At 42.6% G+C, this 26,850-nt stretch overlaps 1 protein-coding gene across 3 annotated transcripts in view; it reads right to left on the bottom strand.

The window, feature by feature from the left end:
- Nucleotides 1-7,009: 7,009 nt before the first annotated feature.
- The window catches only part of LOC140307783 (receptor-type tyrosine-protein phosphatase beta-like), a 66,123-nt gene continuing 46,282 nt past the window's right edge, over nt 7,010-26,850 (bottom strand). For 2 of the 3 annotated variants that reach the window (XM_072386793.1, XM_072386791.1), the window contains exons 14-31: nt 26,526-26,792; nt 26,153-26,443; nt 23,514-23,792; nt 23,290-23,439; nt 18,760-19,030; nt 18,511-18,623; nt 18,298-18,403; nt 18,154-18,222; nt 15,567-15,584; nt 15,400-15,481; nt 14,916-15,006; nt 14,765-14,841; nt 9,668-9,802; nt 9,405-9,527; nt 9,114-9,277; nt 8,773-8,908; nt 7,457-7,576; nt 7,010-7,373 (exon numbers count right to left, since the gene is read on the bottom strand). In XM_072386793.1, coding sequence (XP_072242894.1) covers nt 7,475-7,576; nt 8,773-8,908; nt 9,114-9,277; nt 9,405-9,527; nt 9,668-9,802; nt 14,765-14,841; nt 14,916-15,006; nt 15,400-15,481; nt 15,567-15,584; nt 18,154-18,222; nt 18,298-18,403; nt 18,511-18,623; nt 18,760-19,030; nt 23,290-23,439; nt 23,514-23,792; nt 26,153-26,443; nt 26,526-26,792 — 2,474 coding nt within the window. In that variant the 3' untranslated portion in view covers nt 7,010-7,373; nt 7,457-7,474. The remainder of the gene's footprint in view (nt 7,374-7,456; nt 7,577-8,772; nt 8,909-9,113; nt 9,278-9,404; nt 9,528-9,667; nt 9,803-14,764; nt 14,842-14,915; nt 15,007-15,399; nt 15,482-15,566; nt 15,585-18,153; nt 18,223-18,297; nt 18,404-18,510; nt 18,624-18,759; nt 19,031-23,289; nt 23,440-23,513; nt 23,793-26,152; nt 26,444-26,525; nt 26,793-26,850) is intronic. The other variant, XM_072386792.1, reaches the window with a different exon arrangement.

The raw sequence follows: 26,850 nt of genomic DNA, 5'->3' as shown, positions 1-26,850 counted from the left end.
AACACACAACAACTTATTAGAACAGAGTAACAACACAAAAACAACACACAACATCTTATAACAACACTGAAACAACTTATAAAACCTTATAATAAAAGAAAAACAACACAAAAACAACACACAACAACTTATTAGAACAGAGTAACAACACAAAAAAAACACACAACATCTTATAACAACACTGAAACAACTTATAAAACCTTATAATAAAAGAAAAACAACACAAAAACAACACACAACAACTTATTAGAACAGAGTAACAACACAAAAAAAACACACAACATCTTATAACAACACTGAAACAACTTATAAAACCTTATAATAAAAGAAAAACAACACAAAGGAACACACAGCAACTTATAACAACACACAACAACTTATTAGAACAGAGTAGCAACACAAAAACAACTTATAACAACACTGAAACATCTTATAACAACACAAAAACAACTTATAAAACCTTATAATAAAAGAAAAACAACACAAAAACAACACACAACAACTTATTAGAACAGAGTAGCAACACAAAAACAACACACAACATCTTATAACAACACAAAAACAACTTATAAAACCTTATAATAAAAGAAAAACAACACAAAACAACACACAACAACTTATAACAACACAAAAACAACTTATAAAACCTTATAATAAAAGAAAAACAACACAAAAACAACACACAACAACTTATAACAACACAAAAACAACTTATAAAACCTTATAATAAAAGAAAAACAACACAAAGGAACACACAACAACTTATTAGAACAGAGTAACAACACAAAAACAACACACAACAACCCTAAAACAGCTTATTAGAGCAGAGTAACATCTTATAACAACACTGAAACAACTTATAACACCTTATAATAAAAGAAAAACAACACACAACAACACACAACAACTTATAACAACACAAAAACAACACACAACAACCCTAAAACAGCTTATTAGAGCAGAGTAGCAACACAAAAACAACACACAACAACCCTAAAACAGCTTATTAGAGCAGAGTAACTACTTATAACAACACTGAAACAACTTATAAAACCTTATAATAAAAGAAAAACAACACAAAGGAACACACAACAGCTTATTAGAACAGAATAACAACACAAAAACAACTTATAAAACCTTATAATAAAAGAAAAACAACACAAAACAACACACAACAGCTTATTAGAACAGAGTAACAACACAAAACAACACACAACTTATAACAACACAAAAACAACTTATAAAACCTTATAATAAAAGAAAAACAACACAAAACAACACACAACAACTTATTAGAACAGAGTAACAACACAAAAACAACACACAACATCTTATAACAACACTGAAACAACTTATAAAATCTTATAATAAAAGAAAAACAACACAAAAACAACACACAACAACTTATTAGAACAGAGTAGCAACACAAAAACAACACACAACATCTTATAACAACACAAAAACATCTTATAACAAGACAAAAACAACTTATAAAACCGTATAATAAAAGAAAAACAACACAAAGGAACACACAACAACTTATTGGAACAGAGTAACAACACACAACAACTTATTAGAACAGAGTAACAACACACAACAACTTATAACAACACTGAAACAACTTAAAAAACCTTATAATAAAAGAAAAACAACACAAAGGAACACACAACAACTTATTAGAACAGAGTAGCAACACAAAAACAACTTATAACACCTTATAATAAAAGAAAAACAACACAAAAACAACACACAACAACTTATTAGAACAGAGTAGCAACACAAAAACAACACACAACATCTTATAACAACACTGAAACAACTTATAAAACCTTATAATAAAAGAAAAACAACACAAAGGAACACACAACAACTTATTAGAACAGAGTAACAACACACAACAACTTATTAGAACAGAGTAACAACACAAAAACAACACAAAAACAACTTATAAAACCTTATAATAAAAGAAAAACAACACAAAAACAACACACAACATCTTATAACAACACTGAAACAACTTATAAAATCTTATAATAAAAGAAAAACAACACAAAAACAACACACAACAACTTATTAGAACAGAGTAGCAACACAAAAACAACACACAACATCTTATAACAACACAAAAACAACTTATAAAATCTTATAATAAAAGAAAAACAACACAAAAACAACACACAACAACTTATTAGAACAGAGTAACAACACACAACAACTTATAACAACACTGAAACAACTTATAAAACCTTATAATAAAAGAAAAACAACACAAAGGAACACACAACAACTTATTAGAACAGAGTAGCAACACAAAAACAACACACAACATCTTATAACAACACAAAAACAACTTATAAAACCTTATAATAAAAGAAAAACAACACAAAACAACACACAACAACTTATAACAACACAAAAACAACTTATAAAACCTTATAATAAAAGAAAAACAACACAAAGGAACACACAACAACTTATTAGAACAGAGTAACAACACAAAAACAACACACAACAACTTATAACAACACAAAAACAACTTATAAAACCTTATAATAAAAGAAAAACAACACAAAACAACACACAACAACTTATTAGAACAGAGTAACAACACAAAAACAACTTATAACAACACTGAAACAACTTATAAAACCTTATAATAAAAGAAAAACAACACAAAAACAACACACAACATCTTATAACAACACAAAAACAACTTATAAAACCTTATAATAAAAGAAAAACAACACAAAAACAACACACAACAACTTATTAGAACAGAGTAACAACACAAAAACAACTTATAACAACACTGAAACAACTTATAAAACCTTATAATAAAAGAAAAACAACACAAAGGAACACACAGCAACTTATAACAACACACAACAACTTATTAGAACAGAGTAGCAACACAAAAACAACTTATAACAACACTGAAACAACTTATAACAACACAAAAACAACTTATAAAACCTTATAATAAAAGAAAAACAACACAAAAACAACACACAACAACTTATTAGAACAGAGTAGCAACACAAAAACAACACACAACATCTTATAACAACACAAAAACAACTTATAAAACCTTATAATAAAAGAAAATCAACACAAAACAACACACAACAACTTATTAGAACAGAGTAGCAACACAAAAACAACACACAACATCTTATAACAACACAAAAACAACTTATAAAACCTTATAATAAAAGAAAAACAACACAAAAACAACACACAACATCTTATAACAACACAAAAACAACTTATAAAACCTTATAATAAAAGAAAAACAACACAAAAACAACACACAACAACTTATTAGAACAGAGTAACAACACACAACATCTTATAACAACACAAAAACAACTTATAAAACCTTATAATAAAAGAAAAACAACACAAAACAACACACAACAACTTATAACAACACTAAAACAACTTATAAAACCTTATAATAAAAGAAAAACAACACAAAGGAACACACAACAACTTATTAGAACAGAGTAACAACACAAAAACAACACACAGCAACTTATAACAACACAAAAACAACTTATAACAACACTGAAACAACTTATAAAACCTTATAATAACAGAGTAACAACACAAAAACAACACAACATCTTATAACAGTAACACACAGTGAGAGAGAACACCACACAGAAACTCAACACAAACAACACAACATGGTGAGCTGCCACGCTGCAACACTAAACTACACATACCAACACAAAACTACACACATCACAAGAAATACACAAAAAAACACACAACAAAAATAATTAAGACAACAAAAAGCTTCATACAGCAATATGAAAGCAAAACACAACAACATACAACACAAAACACTCAACAACAGAGAAAAAACAACACACATTAGGGTAATACTAGCATGATGTTGACATTATGTTAGCATCATGTTAGTGTGATGTTAGCATGATGGTAGCATGATGGTAGCATGATGTTAGTGTGATGTTAGCATGATGTTAGCATGATGTTAGCATGATGTTGACATTATGTTAGCATCATGTTAGTGTGATGTTAGCATGATGGTAGCTTGATGTTAGTGTGATGTTAGCATGATGTTGACATTATGTTAGCATCATGTTAGTGTGATGTTAGCATGATGGTAGCATGATGGTAGCATGATGTTAGTGTGATGTTAGCATGATGGTAGCATGATGGTAGCATGATGTTAGTGTGATGTTGACATTATGTTAGCATCATGTTAGTGTGATGTTAGCATGATGGTAGCATGATGGTAGCATGATGTTAGTGTGATGTTAGCATGATGGTAGCATGATGGTAGCATGATGTTAGTGTGATGTTAGCATGATGGTAGCATGATGGTAGCATGATGTTGGCATGATGTTAGCATGATGTTGACATTATGTTAGCGTCATGTTAGTGTGATGTTTGCATGATGTTGATTTAATGTTAGCATGATGGTAGCATGATGTTAGTATGATGGTAGCATGATGTTAGCATGATGTTAGCATGATGTTAGCATGATGTTGACATTATGTTAGCATCATGTTAGTGTGATGTTTGCATGATGTTGATGTAATGTTAGCATGATGTTAGCATGATGTTAGTGTGATGTTAGCATGATGTTGACATTATGTTAGCATGATGGTAGCATGATGTTAGTGCAAAATTGGTGTAATGTTAGTATGACGTTAGCATCATGTTAGTGTGATGTTAGCATGATGTTGGCATGACTTTAATGTGACTATCACGTGTTGTTAGGGTAATGTTTGTGTGATGATTTTAGCATGATGTAAGTGTGATGATAGAACCAGCTGCCAGTTTGGCTTCAGGAAGCAGACACCCTCTCTACCTTTAAGATCAGGCTTAAAACTTTCCTTTCTGATAAATCTCACAGGGCGGCTCAGGTGATCCTGAAACATCCCATAGTTATACAGCTATAGGCAATCTTTAAATTGGTATTATATGAACTGGACTTATTTGGATTTGATTGAATTAGGTTTTATTGGATTTGTATTAAAACTGGCCTGCATTGGTTTGTATTTTTAAAGTGACTTGATGTAGCATTTGCTGGGATTTGGTGCTATATTAATATAATTTAACTGAGAGTTTAAAGTCTTAGTAAAACAGAAATAAATCTGTCTTCTGAGTTTTTCCATCATTGAAAATGTGCCAAACATGATTAACACAATCATCTAGAAAATTAAATGAGTTTCCATTAGAAAATGAGCAGCGCTGTGTACTCTGAGAGGCTCAAATAGAACCAAACTGCTCAGATGTGAAATCCTGAACCCACTCTGAATATATCTCATTTTTCAGTTGCCTTCCAGCTGTTGAATAAATTACCAACATTGTTAAAATGTGAAACTTAAATTCTCATGACAGGAATGTCCTACCAAGGAGACATATAGGTGCAGCGTGAATCTGCACCACCTGTAAAACTATGAAAATAAGGCTGGTGTTGGTGGTAATTCTGTAATCTCAACTAAATCAATCTATAGACTGTAGTTTCACCTGAAAGTTTGAGTTCCCGGAGTCGGACTGATTCTCCAAGCTGATGTGTTGCCAGATCTGTGGTGGTGCTGCATTTCAACTTCACTCTTCACACATTCTTATTCTCATTGTTGCTTTAAGAAAACAGTTTAGGAGTTTAAGTAGTGCAAGTTCTAACATCTGAGGAAGAGGCATTTCAGCTGATAGCAACCAAGCAGTCAGCGCTAACACAGCTACATGGCCTGACTGGCTCCTGAGAGGCTAACGCCTTACAGCTGATCTATTTATGAAATAACCAGGGTTAGGGATGGGCTAAGCATTTACTGACTTCATATACCCACTGTATGGGCCCCAGTGCATCATTAAGCTCTGAGTTCAGACCAGCCCTTACAATCCTGAACAAAACGTCACGTTTCAAGTGTCCATTATCTCCAATTTACACACACAACATGCTTCTATGCAAATCTCAGAATTAGCATCAGTCTGACTTTACTTGATCTTTGTGTATTTGTGCTTCTCAGAGTTAAAGATGCTTCCTTGGTAGGATGGATCCTTCAAAGTCAGGTCATGCTAAGGCTAGGAAAGAGTCTTTCCTTGTTGGTAAACATCTCAGCAGCTGTCCAACCATCAGTTTCACCCCCCCACACACACAATAGAATGATGAATGATGAATGAATGAATGAAAAACTGACTAAACTCAATCACTGTTACCTGGCTACCAACAACCATTTATACTCCTCTGTTCTTTGATGGAACACATTACAATGCTTACAAATTTATAATGAAGATAAAAACGTTAAATTTACCTGTATATCGCACCAATTTCAATCTGCATCTCAGTCATGTGCAAAGGATTGTGGGTATTTAGATCACTCTAATTAATTTTATAGAACGAGGACAGCATCTTAGACTGAGAATTCACCAAAACTTAGTTTTGAACACCTAAATGTAAAGATAAAGGCAAGTTAAATAAAAGTGTTACTTTTGGTTTTGGTCATTTTATTGGAGTCTAAGAACTTGTTGGTGTGTTCTTATGCTTTGGAGGCCTCTAGCTGAAAAAGTGTAGGTCTGTTAGTTCAGGGAGTTATTTGCCAGGGAGGATGGTGATCTTCCTGAATGTTGATGAAATAATGATGCAGGTAGACTAAAAACTGTGGCTACTAAAGCCCATGAGGAGAAAAACATCTTTAGACACGTTTAGCTTCCTTTAGTTGAATTAATTACTGTGAATATAGTCATTTGGAAAGATTACAACATATATCAGTTGGAGCAGCAGGTTTCTTTTGTACATGTTAAGCACCTGGATTAAAAGTAGGGTTAGAAAGTTTGTATCTGACAACAACCTGTTGCTCAGTGTGTTTCTGCAGTTTTACTGCTGTTCGCTGCAGACACTCAGCCACTGTGTCCTGTGGTGTGCTACAGTGTTGTGGAGTTTCTGAGCTCATGCTGAAACATTCCTGCTTAGTGAGTCTGGGCCTTGCTGCAGCAGGCTCACATTGATTCTGGTTGAATAATCACACAAATCAGGTATCTGTGTAGTGTGTTTAATGAGCTGCTTACAGACAGGTATAGCTTCTGGCACAGTTACAGCTACCTGTACATGTACAGATACAGAATCAGCAAGTGAAGTACTGACTATCCATCAGAGCTAAACTCTTCAGAGACTGTCTCTTAGTGTTTACTCCAGCAGCTGAACTGATTAACAGACACAGAATACAAAATGTACAACAAGAGACACGCAATTTCAGTTCACAATTTACATAAATTATCATAAAATTTCTCTGTGAAATATCTGCAGATTAATATATGAACACTAATAGAAAAATATATTGCTGTGTTTATGGGTGGAGCTCAACGGTCTCTGAGCAGGCAGTAGAATCACAGCGTTTCTGTGGGAAAGGATCAATAAGTTTGCTTATCAGGTCTGATGATGGGAAGAGATGAGCTGCAGTGTTATTGATGTCTGACTCACCTCTATTACAGATGGAGTTCACATTCTCAGGACGGGTTGGAGGAGATTCTCCTGCTCGTTGCGCAGCTTCCGGGCTCTCAAGACATCCCGAACGCACAGATGCAGGTACAGATACTGACCCTGGTGGGAGAGGAGGAGCACGTTAGAAACCGCAGAGGACCTGAGTAAAGACAAACCCCAACAGGACTGAGGTGAAACAAACCCCAACAGGACTGAGGTGAAACAAACCCCAACAGGACCTGAGTAAAGACAAACCCCAACAGGACCTGAGTAAAGACAAACCCCAACAGGACCTGAGTAAAGACAAACCCCAACAGGACTGGGGACAACTTTAGAGACACCAATTAAGCTAACATGCATGTCTTAAAGGTAGTACTCGGAGAGAACCCACCTGTACAAGGGGAGAACATGCAAACTCAACACAGAACGGCCCCAGCCAGTGCTGACCACCAGCAGCCCCCAATTTATACATACAGAGCCAATTCACAGAAGGTAGACTAGCTAAGGAAACCAACAGATTGCACTGAAACTTTGCTTTGATCCAATCTCCCATCCTAAGCATGCACAATAATAAGTTATTTTTCAGTCAAAAATAGACTGATATCAACCAACAAATCTGTGCTGCTATCAATTTTTAGAATAAATAGAAACACTCAGGCAAAGATTGTTGGGGAGGAACAACACACAAATGCAGTATTTGTCTGATCTATTTTATATTTTAGACCTTTTTTGTTTATTTCTCATCTCTCAACTTAACGGACGGCCGTGGCTCAGTGGTGAGAGTCGTCCAATAACGGTTATCTCAAAAAGGTTGGTGAACTGACAGCTGGAGGGGTGGCAGTTCACCTCCTTGTCATGGCTGAGGTGCCCTTGAGCAAGGCACCATACCCCCATGCTCCCTGAGAATGGCTGCCCAACACTCCAGTGTATGGCATCTGTCTCTATGAATGTCAACAGGTGCCAACCTGAATGAGCTTATGTTTATGCATTTAGCAAACACTTTTATCCAAAGCAACTTATACTGGTAGGCAGTTAGGGTAAGGGGGTCTTTCCTAAGGACCCCTACTGGAGGCAGGTAGCTTTCATGCAGGGGATTTGAACCCAGGTCAACCACATGAAAGGTGGCAATCCTAACACTACACTATCCAGTCCCTAGGGTTAAAAGCAGAGGACAAATTTCTGGGTGAAATGAGGTTTTAAAACCTTAAACATGGCTGCCTGCCTTGTTAATTGTATAAATATCCGTTGAAAGGTTTCTAAACCTGCTGGTGAATGATGTCACAAACGCACTGGTTCCCATGATGCCGCAGTCCTACCTCAGTCTGTACCATGTGCGATCGGTGGAGTCGCAGATCAAAGACGCCACCGTAGATGTCCACCGTGTCCCTGCTGTCCAGCTGCTGCAGCACTCGATCCAGGACGATGAAGGTCCCTGTGCGACCCACACCAGCACTGACACGCATACCAAAAACACACATTAGTCTGGGTCCAACTGCCTTGTTGCAGGATTGGAGTCTGAGAGTCATTTCCCCCAAACAGAGAACAGAGAAGAAGCTCATGTCTTAGACCTTGAAAGATCAGCCTAGTGAAGATTCAGAAGGTCATAACTTTGCAGTGTTGGAGTGAAGCTGCCCTTTAACCACAGAACTGTCTGTACCTGCAGTGCACTACGGTGGGACCAGAGCCAGGGCTCCGGTTGACGTAGTCCCGGACAGTTCGGACAAACTGGATGAGGGACTGCGTGGTCTCTGGGACGCCGTGGTCAGGCCACACCGTGTAGTGAAACTGGCGAACCAGGCGGCTGAAACCAAGCTGCTCCTCCTGAACCAACAGGAACAGGAAAACTGATCTGAGAATAGTAGCTAACACCAACTGAATACTTTTTAAACATTTATGTTTGGTTACTTGAAGTAAATCAAAGGTGTCGGCTGCTGGGATTCAAACGTACGCTGCAGATTCTGAACTCTCTGATGGTCCACTCAGGCAGAACCGATTCTGACAGCATCTGGACGATCAGGTCTCCGTAGTACAGAGGATCCTGATCGAAAGGCCAGTAATGATCGCACTTCACCTGGATGTAGAAGAAGGAAGATTATTACTTCATTACCAACTAAATCAGGTCCCCAGGTGTCTGAATCAAGCTTCGTTTGGGTTTGTCAGAAGCTTTCTCAGCTGGTTTCACAGTAAAGAGGCTTCCCGTCTCGTACCCACCCGGCCTTTTTCCACACACTGTGTGACCATCACCACGTTGTGGACGTTTTGCTCCCACACCATCTTCCAGAAATCATCCTTTGTTCCTGGCAGGGGACCCTGTGTGGCGATGTACTCCCGGCGGAACTTATTACCCTGGTAACACAATGAGAACATTTATACGTGTGATTGTTTTAAATACCAACGGGCCGGATTCTGTTCAAGTACAGAAACATCCATGTAAAGAAAAGGGTGATGTGTACCTGGCAGATGAAGGCAAGTTTATCTGTTAAAACGATTTAACAACAAGAAGCTGATTCAAAGTGCTTTACAGAGACTTTAAAACAGTAGAAAGGAAAAGCACGATTTCAAATTTATACAAAAAAGAAAGAAAGAAGAACAATAGATAAAATCAGAACAATAAAGATAAGATTGAATAGAAATGTAATAAATTAATATATATGAAAGATAAGATCAGAAGTTGAAATATTATTACGTTTTGAAACTTATTTGGAGCTTTATTCAGATGTTTCTTCAACCTGGACTTAAATACTGAGAGTTTCAGCTGATCTGAGGCTTTCTGGGAGTTTGTTCCAGACATGTGGAGCATAGAAGCTGAATGCAGCTTCTCCAGGTCTGGTTCTGACTCTGGGAACTGATAAAGAACCGGATCCAGATGACCTGAGGGGTCTGGGAGGTTCATAGTGGGTCAGGAGGTCACTGATGTATTTTGGACCATTCAGAGCTTTATGGACCAGCATCAGAACTTTAAAGTCTATCCTCTGATGGACCGGCATCAGAACTTTAAAGTCTATCCTCTGATGGACCGGCATCAGAACTTTAAAGTCTATCCTCTGATGGACCGGCATCAGAACCTTAAAGTCTATCCTCTGATGGACCGGCATCAGAACCTTAAAGTCTATCCTCTGATGGAGCAGCATCAGAACTTTAAAGTCTATCCTCTGATGGACCGGCATCAGAACTTTAAAGTCTATCCTCTGATGGACCGGCAGCAGAACTTTAAAGTCTATCCTCTGATGGACCGGCATCAGAACTTTAAAGTCTATCCTCTGATGGACCGGCATCAGAACTTTAAAGTCTATCCTCTGATGGACCGGCAGCAGAACTTTAAAGTCTATCCTCTGATGGACCGGCATCAGAACTTTAAAGTCTATCCTCTGATGGACCGGCATCAGAACTTTAAAGTCTATCCTCTGATGGACCGGCAGCAGAACTTTAAAGTCTATCCTCTGATGGACCGGCATCAGAACTTTAAAGTCTATCCTCTGATGGACCGGCATCAGAACCTTAAAGTCTATCCTCTGATGGACCGGCATCAGAACCTTAAAGTCTATCCTCTGATGGAGCAGCATCAGAACTTTAAAGTCTATCCTCTGATGGACCGGCATCAGAACTTTAAAGTCTATCCTCTGATGGACCGGCAGCAGAACTTTAAAGTCTATCCTCTGATGGACCAGCAGCAGAACTTTAAAGTCTATCCTCTGATGGACCGGCATCAGAACTTTAAAGTCTATCCTCTGATGGACCGGCATCAGAACCTTAAAGTCTATCCTCTGATGGACCAGCAGCCGGTGGAAAGACCTCACAGCTGGACTGAGCTGCTCCACTTCTTTGGTCTCAGTAGGACTCCAGCAGCTGAGTTCTGGATGAGCTGCAGGTGTCTGACTGACTTTTTAAAGATGCCAAACCTACTGAAGATGAATGCATGGACCAGTTTTTCCAGGTTCTGCTCAGATCTTTTAGCCTTGATATATTCTTAAGGTGATAGTCGGCTGACTTTGTTGTTGCCTTAATGTGTTTTCAGGTCTGAGTCCATCACTACACCCAGATTTCTGGCCTGGTTGGTAGTTTTTAGGTAGTTTTTTAGGTATAGATTGAAGCTCTGTGGTGACTTTCAATCGTTTATCTTTGGCTCCAAAGACAGTTACCTCAGTTTTGTTTTTGTTTAGCTGGAGGAAGTTGTGGCACATCCAGTCATTAATCTCCTCAATGCATTTTCCAAGGGTCTGTACAGGCCCTCTGTCTCCTGGTGACATTGTAATATATATCTGTGTGTCATCTGCATAGCTCTGGTACTTTATTTGGTTGTTTTTCTCAATCTGTGCTCAGTTTTCCGATTCTTTCTTTTCCCATTTTTCACCAGTGTGGAATTTCGCCATGGAGACTTCTTCCTTCCAGAGATAACCTTCACCTTAATGGGAGCAATAGTATCCATAACATTTAACATTTTAGCATTGAAGCTACTGACGAGCTCACTGACTGAACCCCCGGACAGGGCAGGTGTTAAAGAGAAAACCTGGTTAAAGATCTTACTACTGTTTCCAGTTATTCACCGTTTTGAGATCACTGCTGTTGAGACATTTGTGTGCACTGAGATCGTTCTCTCAAAGAAAACACAGGAATGGTCAGACAGGCCCACATCAGACACAGTAATCTTTGAAATGCTTAGACCCTTAGAGATCACTAAGTCTAGAGTGTGCCCCCTATTGTGCGTGGCTCTGTTACATGCTGAGTCAGCCCAAAGTGTTACTCAGGTCTTTAGTCCCTCTGTCCTGAGGGTTGTCCATATGGATGTTAAAATCACCAACAATAATTATACAGTCAAAATCAACACAGATCATAGACATTTGGGGGATATTTGGATATAGATGGGATATAGATATTTGGGGGGCCTGTAAACATTCAGAAACAGGACTCTGGGTGAGGCCTTCAGCTGTATAGCCATATATTCAAAGGACTGAAAACTTCCAGGAGATAACTGCTTCCAGTGAAATGATTCATTGAATAAGACTGTAACCCCCCCCCACCCCCCTCTCCTGCTCACTTTGGCCTCGCTGATAAAACTCGACTCAATGAGAACAGCAGCACTGTTATTCTGGTCCAACCAAGTTTCAGTTAAAAATATAAAATGCTCAGTGATAAAATCATTAATTAAGACTGTTTTCCAGCTAAAGACCATTCATTTAATAAAGCCAACTGAAGTGTTTTAGAGGTATTATTTGCCCCCTTGTGTTTGGGAGCAGTCTGTGGCTCACAGGGTATATTTACTTTATTTAAAGATCTATTAGAGTGCAACTCTCTGTGTTTTAACTGGACCACATTTCTCCTTCTGTCACCTGAAAGTACAGAAATGTTAAAACCTTCTAATAAACAGGGTCCCGGTTTAGGAAAAGTCCCGACTGTCATGATCCTCACAGCCCGGACCCTCCACTCATCACTCATCAGACTGGAGACGGAACATGATGGCAGCGTGGAGGGACGGGGGGGTGGGGTGGGACTGGATAGTGTCGTGGTATGAATGCCACCTTGCCACCCAGACCTGGGTTCAAACCCCCTACATGAAAGGTATTACCTCCAGTAGGGGTCCTTAGGCAACACCCCCTCACCCTTCATGCCTACCTGTCTGTCCCAATCGACTCCAAAGCCGGTCTGAAACCAGGTCATTAATGAGTTCGAAACCAAGTCCAATGCAAATTACAATCACAATCCAGACTAGATCCAAACTCAAGTACGAAACCAGTCCACAGGCAAAACCAAGTTCATATTCAAGTTCAAAACCAGAGCAAACCTCAGACCAGTCCAAAACAAAGTCAACAACCAGGTAAAATAAAACTCAAATCCAGTCCAAAAATCCAATCTACCTGCCAGGTAGCTGTACTGAGGAGAATGCACAAATAAAACAGGTTTCTGCCTTCTTTCACCTTGGTAATATTGTTAAATTCAGAATAGAATTTAAGGTTCTTCTCCTCACATATAAAGCTCTTAATGACCGAGCTCCATCACATCTTAAAGATCTCACAGTTGGATATTTCCAGGCTGCAGGTTTCCTTGTGGTTCCCAGAGTTTCTAAAAGCAGAATGGGAGGCAGAGCCTTCAGTTATCAGGCCCCTAAAAGCAGAATGGGAGGCAGAGCCTTCAGTTATCAGGCCCCTAAAAGCAGAATGGGAGGCAGAGCCTTCAGTTATCAGGCCCCTAAAAGCAGAATGGGAGGCAGAGCCTTCAGTTATCAGGCCCCTAAAAGCAGAATGGGAGGCAGAGCCTTCAGTTATCAGGCCCCTAAAAGCAGAATGGGAGGCAGAGCCTTCAGTTATCAGGCCCCTAAAAGCAGAATGGGAGGCAGAGCCTTCAGTTATCAGGCCCCTAACAGCAGAATGGGAGGCAGAGCCTTCAGTTATCAGGCCCCTAAAAGCAGAATGGGAGGCAGAGCCTTCAGTTATCAGGCCCCTAAAAGCAGAATGGGAGGCAGAGCCTTCAGTTATCAGGCCCCTAAAAGCAGAATGGGAGGCAGAGCCTTCAGTTATCAGGCCCCTAAAAGCAGAATGGGAGGCAGAGCCTTCAGTTATCAGGCCCCTAAAAGCAGAATGGGAGGCAGAGCCTTCAGTTATCAGGCCCCTCTCTGTGGAACCAGCTGCCAGTTTGGCTTCAGGAAGCAGACCCCCTCTCTACCTTTAAGATCAGGCTGAAACTTTCCTTTCTGATAAAGCTTATAGTTAGGGATGGCTCAGGTGAGCCTGAAACATCCCATAGTTCTGCTGCTATAGGCCCAGCCTGCTGGGGGAGCTCCCATGATGCACCTCTCCTCCCTCCATGTACAGATGACATCATTGCTGTCATTAACTTGTGTTTCTCTCTCTCAGCAGGTGTCTCTGGCCTGGTGTTACGCTGCTTGTTGTCCCCTCTTTCCTGTCCTCTCAGCCCCAGCTGGTCCAGGCAGATGGACCCTTCCTGGTTCTGGTTCTGATGGAGGTTTCTTCCTGGTTCTGGTTCTGATGGAGGTTTCTTCCTGGTTCTGGTTCTGATGGAGGTTTCTTCCTGGTTCTGGTTCTGATGGAGGTTTCTTCCTGTTAAAAGGGAGTTTTTTCTCTCCACAGTTGCCTCGTGCAGCTCAGGATGGGGGATAAATTGGATTGTAATTGGCTTGTATTGGACTGTATATTTGAAGTACCTTGAGATTGTTGTAATTTGGAGCTTTATAAATAAAATTAAATTGAATTAGATGGTTTTACTGGACAGGAACATCTGGGTTTCTCTATTAAAGCTGCTGCCCCCGCGACCTCAGTTTCAGTTAGTGCCAGTTAAAGAGGAGTGGCTTCTTACTGGGATGTAGCTGGCATTGATGTAGTCTGAGCAGGGATCATCATCCACGTAGGACAGCTTCACCCTTGTGGAGTCATCTGAGCACAGACAGAAACAGAGTGAGACCCAGACACAAAAAGGTGACCGGTGAGGCGGTGTTGATGTCACTCACAGGGCAGGATGTTGTTGTATCGGTTCTTCCCACGGTTCTCTGGTAGCAGAGCCGAGTCCAGGGGCTGGTTCCGACCGACATCCTTCAGGTCCTGATGGGAAGAAAACAGTCAAAAGGAGAAATGGTTCAGCTTTTAGGAGAAGATACTAACTGGCTTCATCAGTGGCAGAAGAGACTGAGATCTGGGGAACTGTGAGACGGGTTCAGCACATCCAGAGTATCTTCTGATTATCCGTCTCACCGAACCTTAAAAATCACGAACATCTGGCTTTTGAGCAAAGTGGAAGTGTTTAATCAGCATTCAATGACATTAATATGGGTCATAAAAAAGACACCTAACAGGTCAAGCTTCCAGCATCAGTTGCCATGGTGACACAGCTTTGTAAGAAATTAAGGTTTGGTGACACAAAGTCCAGAGCTGATCTGGAAGACCCTAACCCTGCTTCAGATCTCAGATCTCAGTAAATGGAAGCTGATCACTGACCTCGTACTCCTCTGACAGCAGATAGCTGGAGTCAGCCAGAAGTTTGCTGTAGTGAGACTCAAAGGTCACGATCTTTATGGGACTAAAGGAGACAAAAATAAATAAATAATTAACACCAGAGAGAAACCGGAAGGTTTAAGACAAACTGAAAAGTCTGAATATCCCACCTGGAAATTCGTCTGCTGCTGAGGAACAAGAAGAAGAAGAAGAAACGTTAGAGTCACATTTAACAAAAAAACGTTCCACTGGCAGGAACAATCCCCAAAAAACTGGGACTTTGGGTAAAATGTAACTAAATGATTGTTAGATTTCTTTTAAAACTGATATTTTATTCATGACTGAACACAGAAAATGTAACAGATGTTTAAAGTGAGACATTTTACTGTTTCTTTACGAATATCAGCTCATTTTGAATCTGATGGCAGCAACACATCTAAAAAATGTTGGTACAGGGGCAACAAAAGGCTGGAAAAGTGTGTAGTACTAAAAAGAAAGAGCTGGACGAACATGTTGGAACTAATGAGGGTTAGGGGAAATAGAAGAGGAATTCTGTTGCCGAAGGCGGCAGAATTCAGTGCACAGGCCATCACTGTTCCTGCTTTTGGCGCTCCGATCTCCCACACAGCCTCTGATGGGGACTAAACAGTCCTCTCAAGGAGGAAAATTAAAAATTATTTTGTTTTAATTGAAAATTGTTCTCATATATTGCATCACTTGTATGGTGCTGGAAAATTTAGCCCTGGTTTTGTGGGACCTATAAGAGGGTTCCCATGGCCAGCTAGGGTTTTACAGGTTGCCTAGGGTTCTTCAAATTGGGGTGAAACCTATTAGGGTTAAATAAAAGTCCTGGGTAGGGTTAGGGTTAGGATTAGGGCATCGGGAGACCATCCAAATGGGGTTTAACTGGTCAGGGGTCTCACTGGTTAGGGTTAGGGTCAAATTACAGGGGAGGGTCTATATTGAACCTAAATCTGAGTCTCATAAGGGGTTCCTGGTGGTTAGGGTTAGGGTTAGCCTAACCCGCTTCTGTTTGGGTTAGGGTTAGGGTTAGCCTAACCCGCTTCTGTTTGGGTTAGGGTTAGGGTTAGCCTAACCCGCTTCTGTTTGGGTTAGGGTTAGGGTTAGCCTAACCCACCTCTTTTTGGGTTAGGGTTAGGGTTAGCCTAACCCATCTCTGTTTGGGTTAGGGTTAGCCTAACCTGCCTCTGTTTGGGTTAGGGTTAGCCTAACCCGCCTCTGTTTGAGTTAGGGTTAGGGTTAGCCTAACCCACCTCTGTTTGGGTTAGGGTTAGCCTAACCCGCCTCTGTTTGGGTTAGGGTTAGGGTTAGCCTAACCCACCTCTGTTTGGGTTAGGGTTAGCCTAACCTGCCTCTGTTTGGGTTAGGGTTAGCCTAACCCACCTCTGTTTGGGTTAGGGTTAGGGTTAGCCTAACCCACCTCTTTTTGGGTTAGGGTTAGCCTAACTCACCTCTTTTTGGGTTAGGGTTAGCCTAACCCACCTCTGTTTGGGTTAGGGTTAGGGTTAGCCTAACCCACCTCTGTTTGGGTTAGGGTTAGGGTTAGCCTAACCCACCTCTTTTTGGGTTAGGGTTAGCCTAACTCACCTCTTTTTGGGTTAGGGTTAGCCTAACCCACCTCTGTTTGGGTTAGGGTTAGGGTTAGCCTAACCCACCTCTGTTTGGGTTAGGGTTAGCCTAACCCACCTCTTTTTGGGTTAGGGTTAGCCTAACTCACCTCTTTTTGGGTTAGGGTTAGCCTAACCCGCCTCTGTTTGGGTTAGGGTTAGCCTAACCCGCCTCTGTTTGGGTTAGGGTTAGCCTAACCCACCTCTGTTTGGGTTAGGGTTAGCCTAACCCGCCTCTGTTTGGGTTAGGGTTAGCCTAACCCACCTCTGTTTGGGTTAGGGTTAGCCTAACCCGCCTCTGTTTGGGTTAGGGTTAGCCTAACCCACCTCTGTTTGGGTTAGGGTTAGGGTTAGCCTAACCCACCTCTTTTTGGGTTAGGGTTAGCCTAACTCACCTCTTTTTGGGTTAGGGTTAGCCTAACCTGCCTCTGTTTGGGTTAGGGTTAGCCTAACCCGCCTCTGTTTGGGTTAGGGTTAGCCTAACCCACCTCTGTTTGGGTTAGGGTTAGCCTAACCCGCCTCTGTTTGGGTTAGGGTTAGCCTAACCCACCTCTGTTTGGGTTAGGGTTAGGGTTAGCCTAACCCACCTCTTTTTGGGTTAGGGTTAGCCTAACTCACCTCTTTTTGGGTTAGGGTTAGCCTAACCCACCTCTGTTTGGGTTAGGGTTAGGGTTATTCTAACCCACCTCTGTTTGGGTTAGGGTTAGCCTAACCCACCTCTTTTTGGGTTAGGGTTAGCCTAACTCACCTCTTTTTGGGTTAGGGTTAGCCTAACCTGCCTCTGTTTGGGTTAGGGTTAGCCTAACCCACCTCTGTTTGGGTTAGGGTTAGGGTTAGCCTAACCCACCTCTGTTTGGGTTAGGGTTAGCCTAACCCGCCTCTGTTTGGGTTAGGGTTAGGGTTAGCCTAACCCACCTCTGTTTGGGTTAGGGTTAGCCTAACCCGCCTCTGTTTGGGTTAAGGTTAGCCTAACCCGCCTCTGTTTGGGTTAGGGTTAGCCTAACCCGCCTCTGTTTGGGTTAGGGTTAGCTTAACCCGCCTCTGTTTTAAACAGTCTGTAGTTTCAGCCCCTTTAAGTTTGGTCAGTACTGTATTGATCATCAATGAGTGATTATTGGTTGTTTCGTACCCTCTGACACCCAACTGGACTCCTGAAGGCGCTCTCACGTTCATCCTGACCACAGGTCTCTCCTCCACCCTGATGAAGAAGCAACAGCTACAGTCAGAGTTATGATGAGTGCCAGCTTTACCTGCCACAGTCTGCTTTACTTACACTGTCCGTGCCCTGTGTCTGCAGATGAGCAGAGCAGTGATGCCAACCATCATGAGGATGAGGAACAGTCCAGCGCTGATGCCTTCGATGACGCCACTCAGTGGTTCTGCAGGTGGAAACAAGACTTTAACCAGTTTATCTTCATCTCTGCCTCCACACCTGACCTCCTAACACACAGTTTTTGATCTGAGTATTTAACAGCTTGGTCCTCACCGGTCTCAGTGACGACCGGCAGTGACAGGAAGGTGTCGGTGAACAGAGGAGACGCCACGCTCGAGTCCTTTGTGTCGTCATCAAACAGCTGAGTGAAAGCTCGGACGCTGATCCTGAGACAGCAGAAACAAACCTATCTTACCTCCACAGCAACATGGGCAGATAATCTGACTTCTCCCTGAAACAGCCTGCAGGAATGTATCAGGGTTGACTTGGGTGGGGCTGTCTCTTGGGTTAGGTTCTCAGTACCTGTAGGCAGTCTTTGGCTTCAACGGTCCATCACAGAAGTGGTCTCTGGTGGACTCTGGCTTCAGGTCTGGATCTCTGTGGTCGCAGGAACCCCCCAGCACATCCATCCCTGTCCCCAGGCTGATATTGAAGACGTGGGCGCTGCTGTCAGGGCCTTCAGAGCAGCGGCTGGGGAAGTAGCTGGTCTGGAAGGACCTGATGGAGCTGTTAGATCTGTAGTCCAGGTAGGAGGGCAGGGGGTGCAGCTGCTCCGGTTGTCGGTCATTGACACCTGCAGGGAGAGGACAGATGCTTTCTGGATGGAGTCTCATGGAAAAACAAGTTCAGAGGAAGCTTGGTCCTCTCCCATTCTGTCTCTGGCTCTCTCTGTTGGATATCACCTGTTCCTGGAGGTGTTTTTCCCTTCATCACCTCAGTTTTCCCTCAAAGTCAAACAATTCAGTCCTCAGCCTCCATTTCCCACCCTCAGTCAGCCCATCGTCTTTCATACAAGATCAAGATAAACTTTGTTATCCCGAAGGGGCAACTTGCTTTGCAGCCTCCCAGCACACACACACTCGTGCACGTGCACGTGCACACACATACAAAAAGTGCACCTCAGCATTTGAGACACAGGTTAAAAGTCAATTGGACCAAATAAGAACTTAAATCTATTTGTTCTACATCGGAGCAGAGGAACCTCCTTCCTGAGGTGTGTTCAATCTCCCAGAATCCTCTCTGCCTGCTGCATATTCCTAAATACACAAGGAAGCGAGTTTATTTAACTTTATACCAGCAGTTGTACTGCACAGGTTCACAATATGATCCAACTTCTTCTTATTCCTCAGAGGAAATGATTCAAACACGGAAATCAGTTAAAACAGACTCGATAAAACAAAAGTAAAACAATTTCATAAAGGATTGTTTTCATTAAAAAGGATATCTGCTGTCGAGCTTCAGCATAGATGGCGTCTGCCTGACCGGGACCAACAGAGCGAACAGCTATACTGAGCGCTGGGCTCATGGAGCAGAGAGACTGTCCCAAAGACGGCTCCAACACTCATTTGTATAGAGAACAGATAAGAGAGCAGAGGACAGGCCCCTGGGGGGAGCCAGTGGAGAACATCTGAAAATCACCATTAACTCTAACTTTGGAGAGAAGATCGGCTGAAATATGAGGTTGTATGGATTTAAAAGCAGAAGAAAAATGAATAAAAAGCAAGCAGGTAAAACTATTTACAGCATTACAGTTTGCCTACAGATCCTCCAGGCCCTGCCTGTAGAGGGTCTCATTTTAATGGGGTTAGGGTTTACAGTTCAAGAAGTTAAAGCAACTGGATGAAAGTCTTTTAGTGATCGTGGTGCTTTAATATTGGGCACTGGAACAAAAGCAAGGACTTTTTTTTTAACCCATATTTGTGCTTTAACTTATGCTTTTTCTCTCAAATCACCTCAGATTCAGAGCAAAATCACACATTTTCATTATAAACAGGCCCTCCTTCGCTCCTTTAAGCTGAAAGTGAGGGCTGCATTCAAACTGCTATAAAACCTATATTTTACACAGGACCTTGATATAAATCACATCAGTGTCTTCAGCAGACCTTTCTCTTACTGAAAAGTTCATTTTTTTTAAATTTTGACTTTTAAATCCATTGAAACAGCTGTTTGTTGTCAGGGGACACAGCCTGTCCTCCTCTGTCTCTCTCTGGCTTCTGTGTGGTTAACCTCACTCATGCTGTATAAAGCACACATATGGTACCTCAAAACGTGCGTCTGGGTCTGCAGAAGTGTGCTTGTATTTTTCTCTCTCATTACTAAAATGGTTTTTGAGAAAATAACCTTAGAATCAGCACTGTCCCTCTCCATTAGAAATACAGGGAAATCCACAGAAACCACTCATCCTCCACACTAATCACAGGCCCAAACCTCCTTAACATCCACAATTTCTCTTAAAACTGGATAAATTCTAGCTTAACATGAAGCTATTTATGTCTTCTTTCCATATTTGTGCTTTAACTTATGCTTTTTCTCTCAAATCACCTCAGATTCAGAGCAAAATCACACATTTTCATTATAAACAGGCCCTCCTTCTCTCCTTTAAGCTGAAAGTGAGGGCTGCATTCAAACTGCTATAAAACCTATATTTTACACAGGACCTTGATATAAATCACATCAGTGTCTTCAGCAGAGCTTTCTCTTACTGAAAAGTTCATTTTTTTTAAATTTTGACTTTTAAATCCATTGAAACAGCTGTTTGTTCTCAGGGGACACAGCCTGTCCTCCTGTCTCTCTCTGGCTTCTGTGTGGTTAACCTCACTCATGCTGTATAAAGCACACATATGATACCTCAAAACGTGCGTCTGGGTCTGCAGAAGTGTGCTTGTATTTTTCTCTCTCATTACTAAAATGGTTTTTGAGAAAATAACCTTAGAATCAGCACTGTCCCTCTCCATTAGAAATACAGGGAAATCCACAGAAACCAATCATCCTCCACACTAATCACAGCCTAAAACCTCCTTAACATCCACAATTTCTCTTAAAACTGGATAAATTCTAGCTTAACATGAAGCTATTTATGTCTTCTTTCCATATTTGTGCTTTAACTTATGCTTTTTCTCTCAAATCACCTCAGATTCAGAGCAAAATCACACATTTTCATTAAAAACAGGCCCTCTCCATTAGAAATACAGGGAAATCCACAGAAACCACACTAATCACAGCCTAAAACCTCCTTAACATCCACAATTTCTCTTAAAACTGGATAAATTCTAGCTTAACATGAAGCTATTTATGTCTTCTTTCCATATTTGTGCTTTAACTTATGCTTTTTCTCTCAAATCACCTCAGATTCAGAGCAAAATCACACATTTCAATGTGAAACAGGCCCTCCTTGGCTTCTTTAAGCTGACAGTGAGGGCTGCATTCAAACTGCTATAAAACCTATATTTTACACAGGACCTTGATATAAATCACATCAGTGTCTTCAGCAGAGCTTTCTCTTACTGAAAAGTTCATTTTTTTAAATTTTGACTTATAAATCCATTGAAACAGCTGTTTGTTGTCAGGGGACACAGCCTGTCCTCCTCTGTCTCTCTCTGGCTCAGGCCTTCTGTGTGGTTAACCTCACTCATGCTGTCTAAAGCAGGCAGGTTTCACCAGAACAAGCCAAAATCTCATTTTTCAGACTGGATTTGAAATATCTGGCAACTACCAGCTTCTCTGTCTCTCTGTGTGTGTGTGTGGACGGGCAGAAGACGGGCAGCAGCTGGGCACCCATCAAAATTTCTTCAGACTCCTGTCAACTGCTCAGGTAATCCATCAGCGTTCATGACTGTTTTGAGGCTACCTGTCCAGGTGTGCCCTGCCTTCTAGCCCAATGACAGCTGGGATAGGCTCCACCTCCCCTTGAGTTGGACGAAGCAGCCTTGGAACAGATGGATGCTGAGTCCACAGCCAGTTCCTCACTGAGATCACGTCTTTTAAAATGATCATAAACAAAGTTCTGAATCAGATTTGCCATCAAATGGAACCTTTTTCTTTGCATATTTTACTCAAACCTTCGGTGCACAACTGTGTTTGACAGTTTCTTGACTCGCCTACTGTATATTTCTCTGATTAATGATGTTCTTCAGAGATTTATACCTACATTTATTTAGCTTTATTCTTAAAAATGAATGTATGCGGTGAATATCTCAGCCATCATTAATAAATAAATCCCGGTCTGTCCTGGAGACACTGAATGGCCTCAGCTGACCACACTAGAACCAAGTGTCGGTTTTGTTTGTTGGAGCCAGATAAACAACATCGTGGTCGGACACGCCAAGAGGAACCCTGCAAAGTTATTTATATGACCGTCAAATGGAGTCATAACAGAGGTCCAAAGCTTTCTTATTACTGGAGGCGCAATTTACTTATTGATAAAAGTTAGAGTGACCTCCCAAGATTAAAATCGCCCGTGAGAAAACTGGGAGCTTATGGACTGCACCTGCATATCCTCACCCAAGCCTTATCCTCCTCCTCATCATGACTCTGCAGGGGGTCACTGCTTCTAACTCTGTCCCTAGCGTTTAGTCTGAGTGGAGTTTTTCCTTCTCTGTTTTCATCCAGGATCTCAGGAACTAACTGCCCTGAAGTCTTCATCATACATGTCTTTGCAGTGCACTGAGCTGCCTTAAACCCTCTGGGATGATGGTGTCTTTGTCTTCTTCCTGCTGTCTGAACTCTTTAACTGTAAAACTGTAGAAACCCAGTTCTTTAACTTCGCTTTCATTTGCTGGATGTCTCTGTCTGACCAAAGTCACATGACTCCCTGATCAATGACAGCAAGCATCAGGTAGGAGGTGCTGAATAGCAGAAACCAGAATACAGCTGAAGGATGATGTTGAGGTAAAAACTGAGGATCTGCTCCACAGCATCACATTTGATGGAGCGTTTCACTCTCATCCTACAAACTGTGCTGCTGTTACACCCAAACCTGCACCCCCTTCATGGTTTCAGGACTCAGCTGGGACTGAGTGAATGTGGAGGCCCTGCTCGGCCGGTCCTGCTCACCTTCAGACTCCGTCACTACCACAGTGAAGAACCTTATGGCTCCGTTGACGTCGCTGAACCAGCTGCAGTTAAACCAGAATGAGATGGAGGACTTGGAGGCCACCGCGAACTTCTCACTGACCCGGGTGCTGAGGGGGGGCCGAGGAGGACCTGCAGGGACCACAACAGGAAGTTAACCTCAACCCACCATTTGAGCTGGTGCACCTCCACCCTCGTGGTCTTACGGTCGATCATGGTGACCACGGTGTCCTCCGCCTCCTCGCTGGTCGTCCCGTCAGAGATGACCTTCACAGAGATGGTGTAGCGTTTGTGGGGCTCCAGCTGGGTGATGATGTAGCTGGTGGAGTCCCTGTTGGTACGCCGGGAATAGACCAGAGTGTGGGAGTCCTGGTGGAGACACTCGATGGTGTAGGAGTCATAGTCAGCCTCTGGGGGCCCCCAGGAGCAGGCGATAGAGGTGGAGCTCTGAGGGCGACAGTGGAGGCTGTGGACTCCCTCGGGCTCTGCATCGGGTGGGAAAATACTCATAAAAACAGAATAAACTCTGAGTCTGTGATGTAACACTGACATCTTTTCAGAGGACTGGTCAAAGCTGATTAATACACAAGAATCAGAGTTTCCAGTGGGCAAACACTGAAGTGGATCACCTCTGTTAGCAGTGGGTTCTGATCCTTGGGTCAGACCCACCAGAAACTGTCAGCACTTTGACTCAGTATCTTTGTAGAAAAGGTTTCCAGTTTCATGGAAAAGGCACGGTTATAACAGCACAAGAAGAGCTTATTCGATAGGGACCTCACCCAACCTCACTTCCACTTAATGTGCAGTGAGACAAACAAAGAAGCAGTAGAAGCAGAACCGGTGAGGATAAAGGTAACGGTAAGTTAGACCACAGGAAAGGAAGCTATAGGCCCAGCCTGCTGGGGGACCTCATCTGTCACACCTTTCCTCACTTTGCTCTCTTTTTCCCCCTGTTTAATTTCTCAAATGATTTTATGTCCCTGTGACATTATTGTGGTTATTAACTTGTGTTTTCCTGTTCCAGCAGGTATCCTTTGAATGGTGTTATGGTGTTTTTCCCCCTCTTTTCCCTCTTTTCTGTCTTCTCAAACCCCAGCTGGTCGAGGCGGATGGCCACCCTTCCTGAGTCTGGTTCTGCCAGAGGTTTCTTCCTGGTTCTGGTTCTGCCAGAGGTTTCTTCCTGGTTCTGCCAGAGGTTTCTTCCTGGTTCTGGTTCTGCCAGAGGTTTCTTCCTGGTTCTGGTTCTGCCAGAGGTTTCTTCCTGGTTCTGGTTCTGCCAGAGGTTTCTTCCTGGTTCTGCCAGAGGTTTCTTCCTGGTTCTGGTTCTGCCAGAGGTTTCTTCCTGTTAAAGGGAGTCGTTCCTTTCCACAGTCCCTCAGGCTCAGGACGGGAGATTGGACTGAAGATCAGTTTCGGTCCAATCTGTTGGTTTCCTTAGCTAGGATATTATTTTTGAATTAGCTCCATATGAATTAATTGGATAATGATTACAATGAATTGAATTCTAATTGGCTTGAATTGGACTATATTACTTAAGTGCCTTGAGATGACAATTGTTGTAATCTGGCGCTATATAAATAAAATTGAATTGAATTGAATTGAAGGGAGGACGGGACGGAGACATCATGATTTTACCAGCAGACAGTGGTCCTGTACAGAAAAATAACCTGAAGAAGGACCCAACAAACAGCTTCAAGAAGAAAGTCACAGAACAGCTCCAAAACCTGGAGAAGGAGGAAGTTACTGACTACCCCGGAGAGACCAGATCACACCTGACAGGAAACTCTCCACATCTCATACGGAACTGCCCAGACTTTCTAAAGGAGATCCAACTTCTAAACCTGTTTCCCTGTTCAGATGTAAACCAACGACACAGCCGGTGGAAACCGGGTCAAGATCCAAACTCAAGGAGTGGAGACTTTCACTGACTTTGCACATCAACTTGGTGGCCATCAGGTTATACTTGCTTTGGCAGGATTGTGGACTGGTCTGAGCACGTTAAGGACGGATGGAAGTCTCAGCTTTGAGGTTTACCAGAAACCGCCACCCAGCTCAGTAGCTGCTGTTTGACTGACACCAACCCTGAAGCCCTAAAGCCCCCTCGGTTCACCCCCATCTGGGTGAAACTGTCCCTACAAAGGTTGAGGGAAAATAACCTGAAAACAAACGCATCAGGACTGGATAGTGTAGTGGTATGATTGGTATGATTGGTATGATTGCCATCTCTCGTGTGGGAGACCTGGGTTCAAATCTCCTGCACGAAAGGTATTACCTTCAGTAGGGGTCCTTAGGCAAGACCCCCCCCTCATCTGCCTACCTGTAAGTCGCTTAAAGCGTTTATTTTAAATACATAAACTTCAAACATGTGAATATCCAAACAGCAAAGCCACATAGTATCCAACAGAGAACCCGCTGGAGTTCAAGCACAAAGGTCACATGACCCTCCTCCACTTACTGCCCACGGCTGCCTGAATCAGATCCAGTCCCTAATGCTGCCTGCAGAGAGGCTGCTGGGCCTGCAGCAGCCGTTTAATCTCAGTCATAGAGGCTGATGCTCCTTCTGGACCTCTGAGTTCCTCTCAGGAACCTCTGGTCTGGTTCTGCCAACAAACTCATCTCCTCAGAGAACACCTCTAACTCACACTAACTCTGGACTTCTGGACCGGTTCTCCTGGGACCAAACAGATCCAGTTCTTCATGCTAAGTTTCTGATTGACCAGGGGCTTTTTGTGAAGTTCAGAACCTGAAGGTAACTTGAAGGTGTGTGAATTAAGCTGCTCTCCTTGAATCTTGAGAGATGAAGTTGGCATATCACACAGAACTGATGTGAGGTGCTGCCACCTACTGGTTCGGATGCTGTTGTGCACGGCTGTGCTGTAGGTGGGCGCGGCGCCGGGCTGCGTGGCGCCGCTGACGGTGCGCAGGCTGAAGGTGTAGCGTCGCCCGGGAAACATCCCTTTCAGGATACGGCTGCTGGATGTCCGACTGTGATACGGGTTGATGATGGACAGCCGGTCCTGAGGGGTCCACTGCAGGTCGAAGTCGTCATAGTCCGAGTCCACGGGGGCGCCCCAGGTGATCTCCAGCGATGTGTTGGTGACCCCCCCGAAGAGGAAGGAGGTGGGAGGGTTGGGAGCTAAGAAGGGGTTAGAGAGAATGGAAGAGTTTCGTACCTCATGTACTGAATGTGTCGGCTGAACTGTGACAGCAGGTCTCACCGGTCCGGCCCACGGTGCTGGCCTGGTTGTGGAGCTCGCCGCTCTGACTCAGGACCTCAGCTCGGTACTGTCGCCCTGGTACGAGGCCTGAGAAGACAAACTCTGTGGCCTCTGAGCCCAGCTGATGCTTGGCCTGCTGAGAGCCGTCAGAGTTGTAGAGGGACAGCAGGTATCCGCTGACATCACCACCACCACAATCCCAGGTCACGCACAGAACATCTGACCGGTTTCCGGTCTGAGCCTTCAGAGACGCCACCACCGCCGGAACTGAGGAGGAAAACATCCATGAAGTGCAGGTCCAAACTGGGGGACCACCTGCACCTGG

The sequence above is a fragment of the Leuresthes tenuis genome, unplaced genomic scaffold, assembly GCF_036924035.1.
Source record: "Leuresthes tenuis unplaced genomic scaffold, fLeuTen1.0.hap1 SCAF_5, whole genome shotgun sequence".
Taxonomy (NCBI): domain Eukaryota; kingdom Metazoa; phylum Chordata; class Actinopteri; order Atheriniformes; family Atherinopsidae; genus Leuresthes; species Leuresthes tenuis.
The sequence above is the reverse complement of the archived record's forward strand: the minus strand, read 5'-3'. Positions and strand labels throughout refer to the sequence as shown.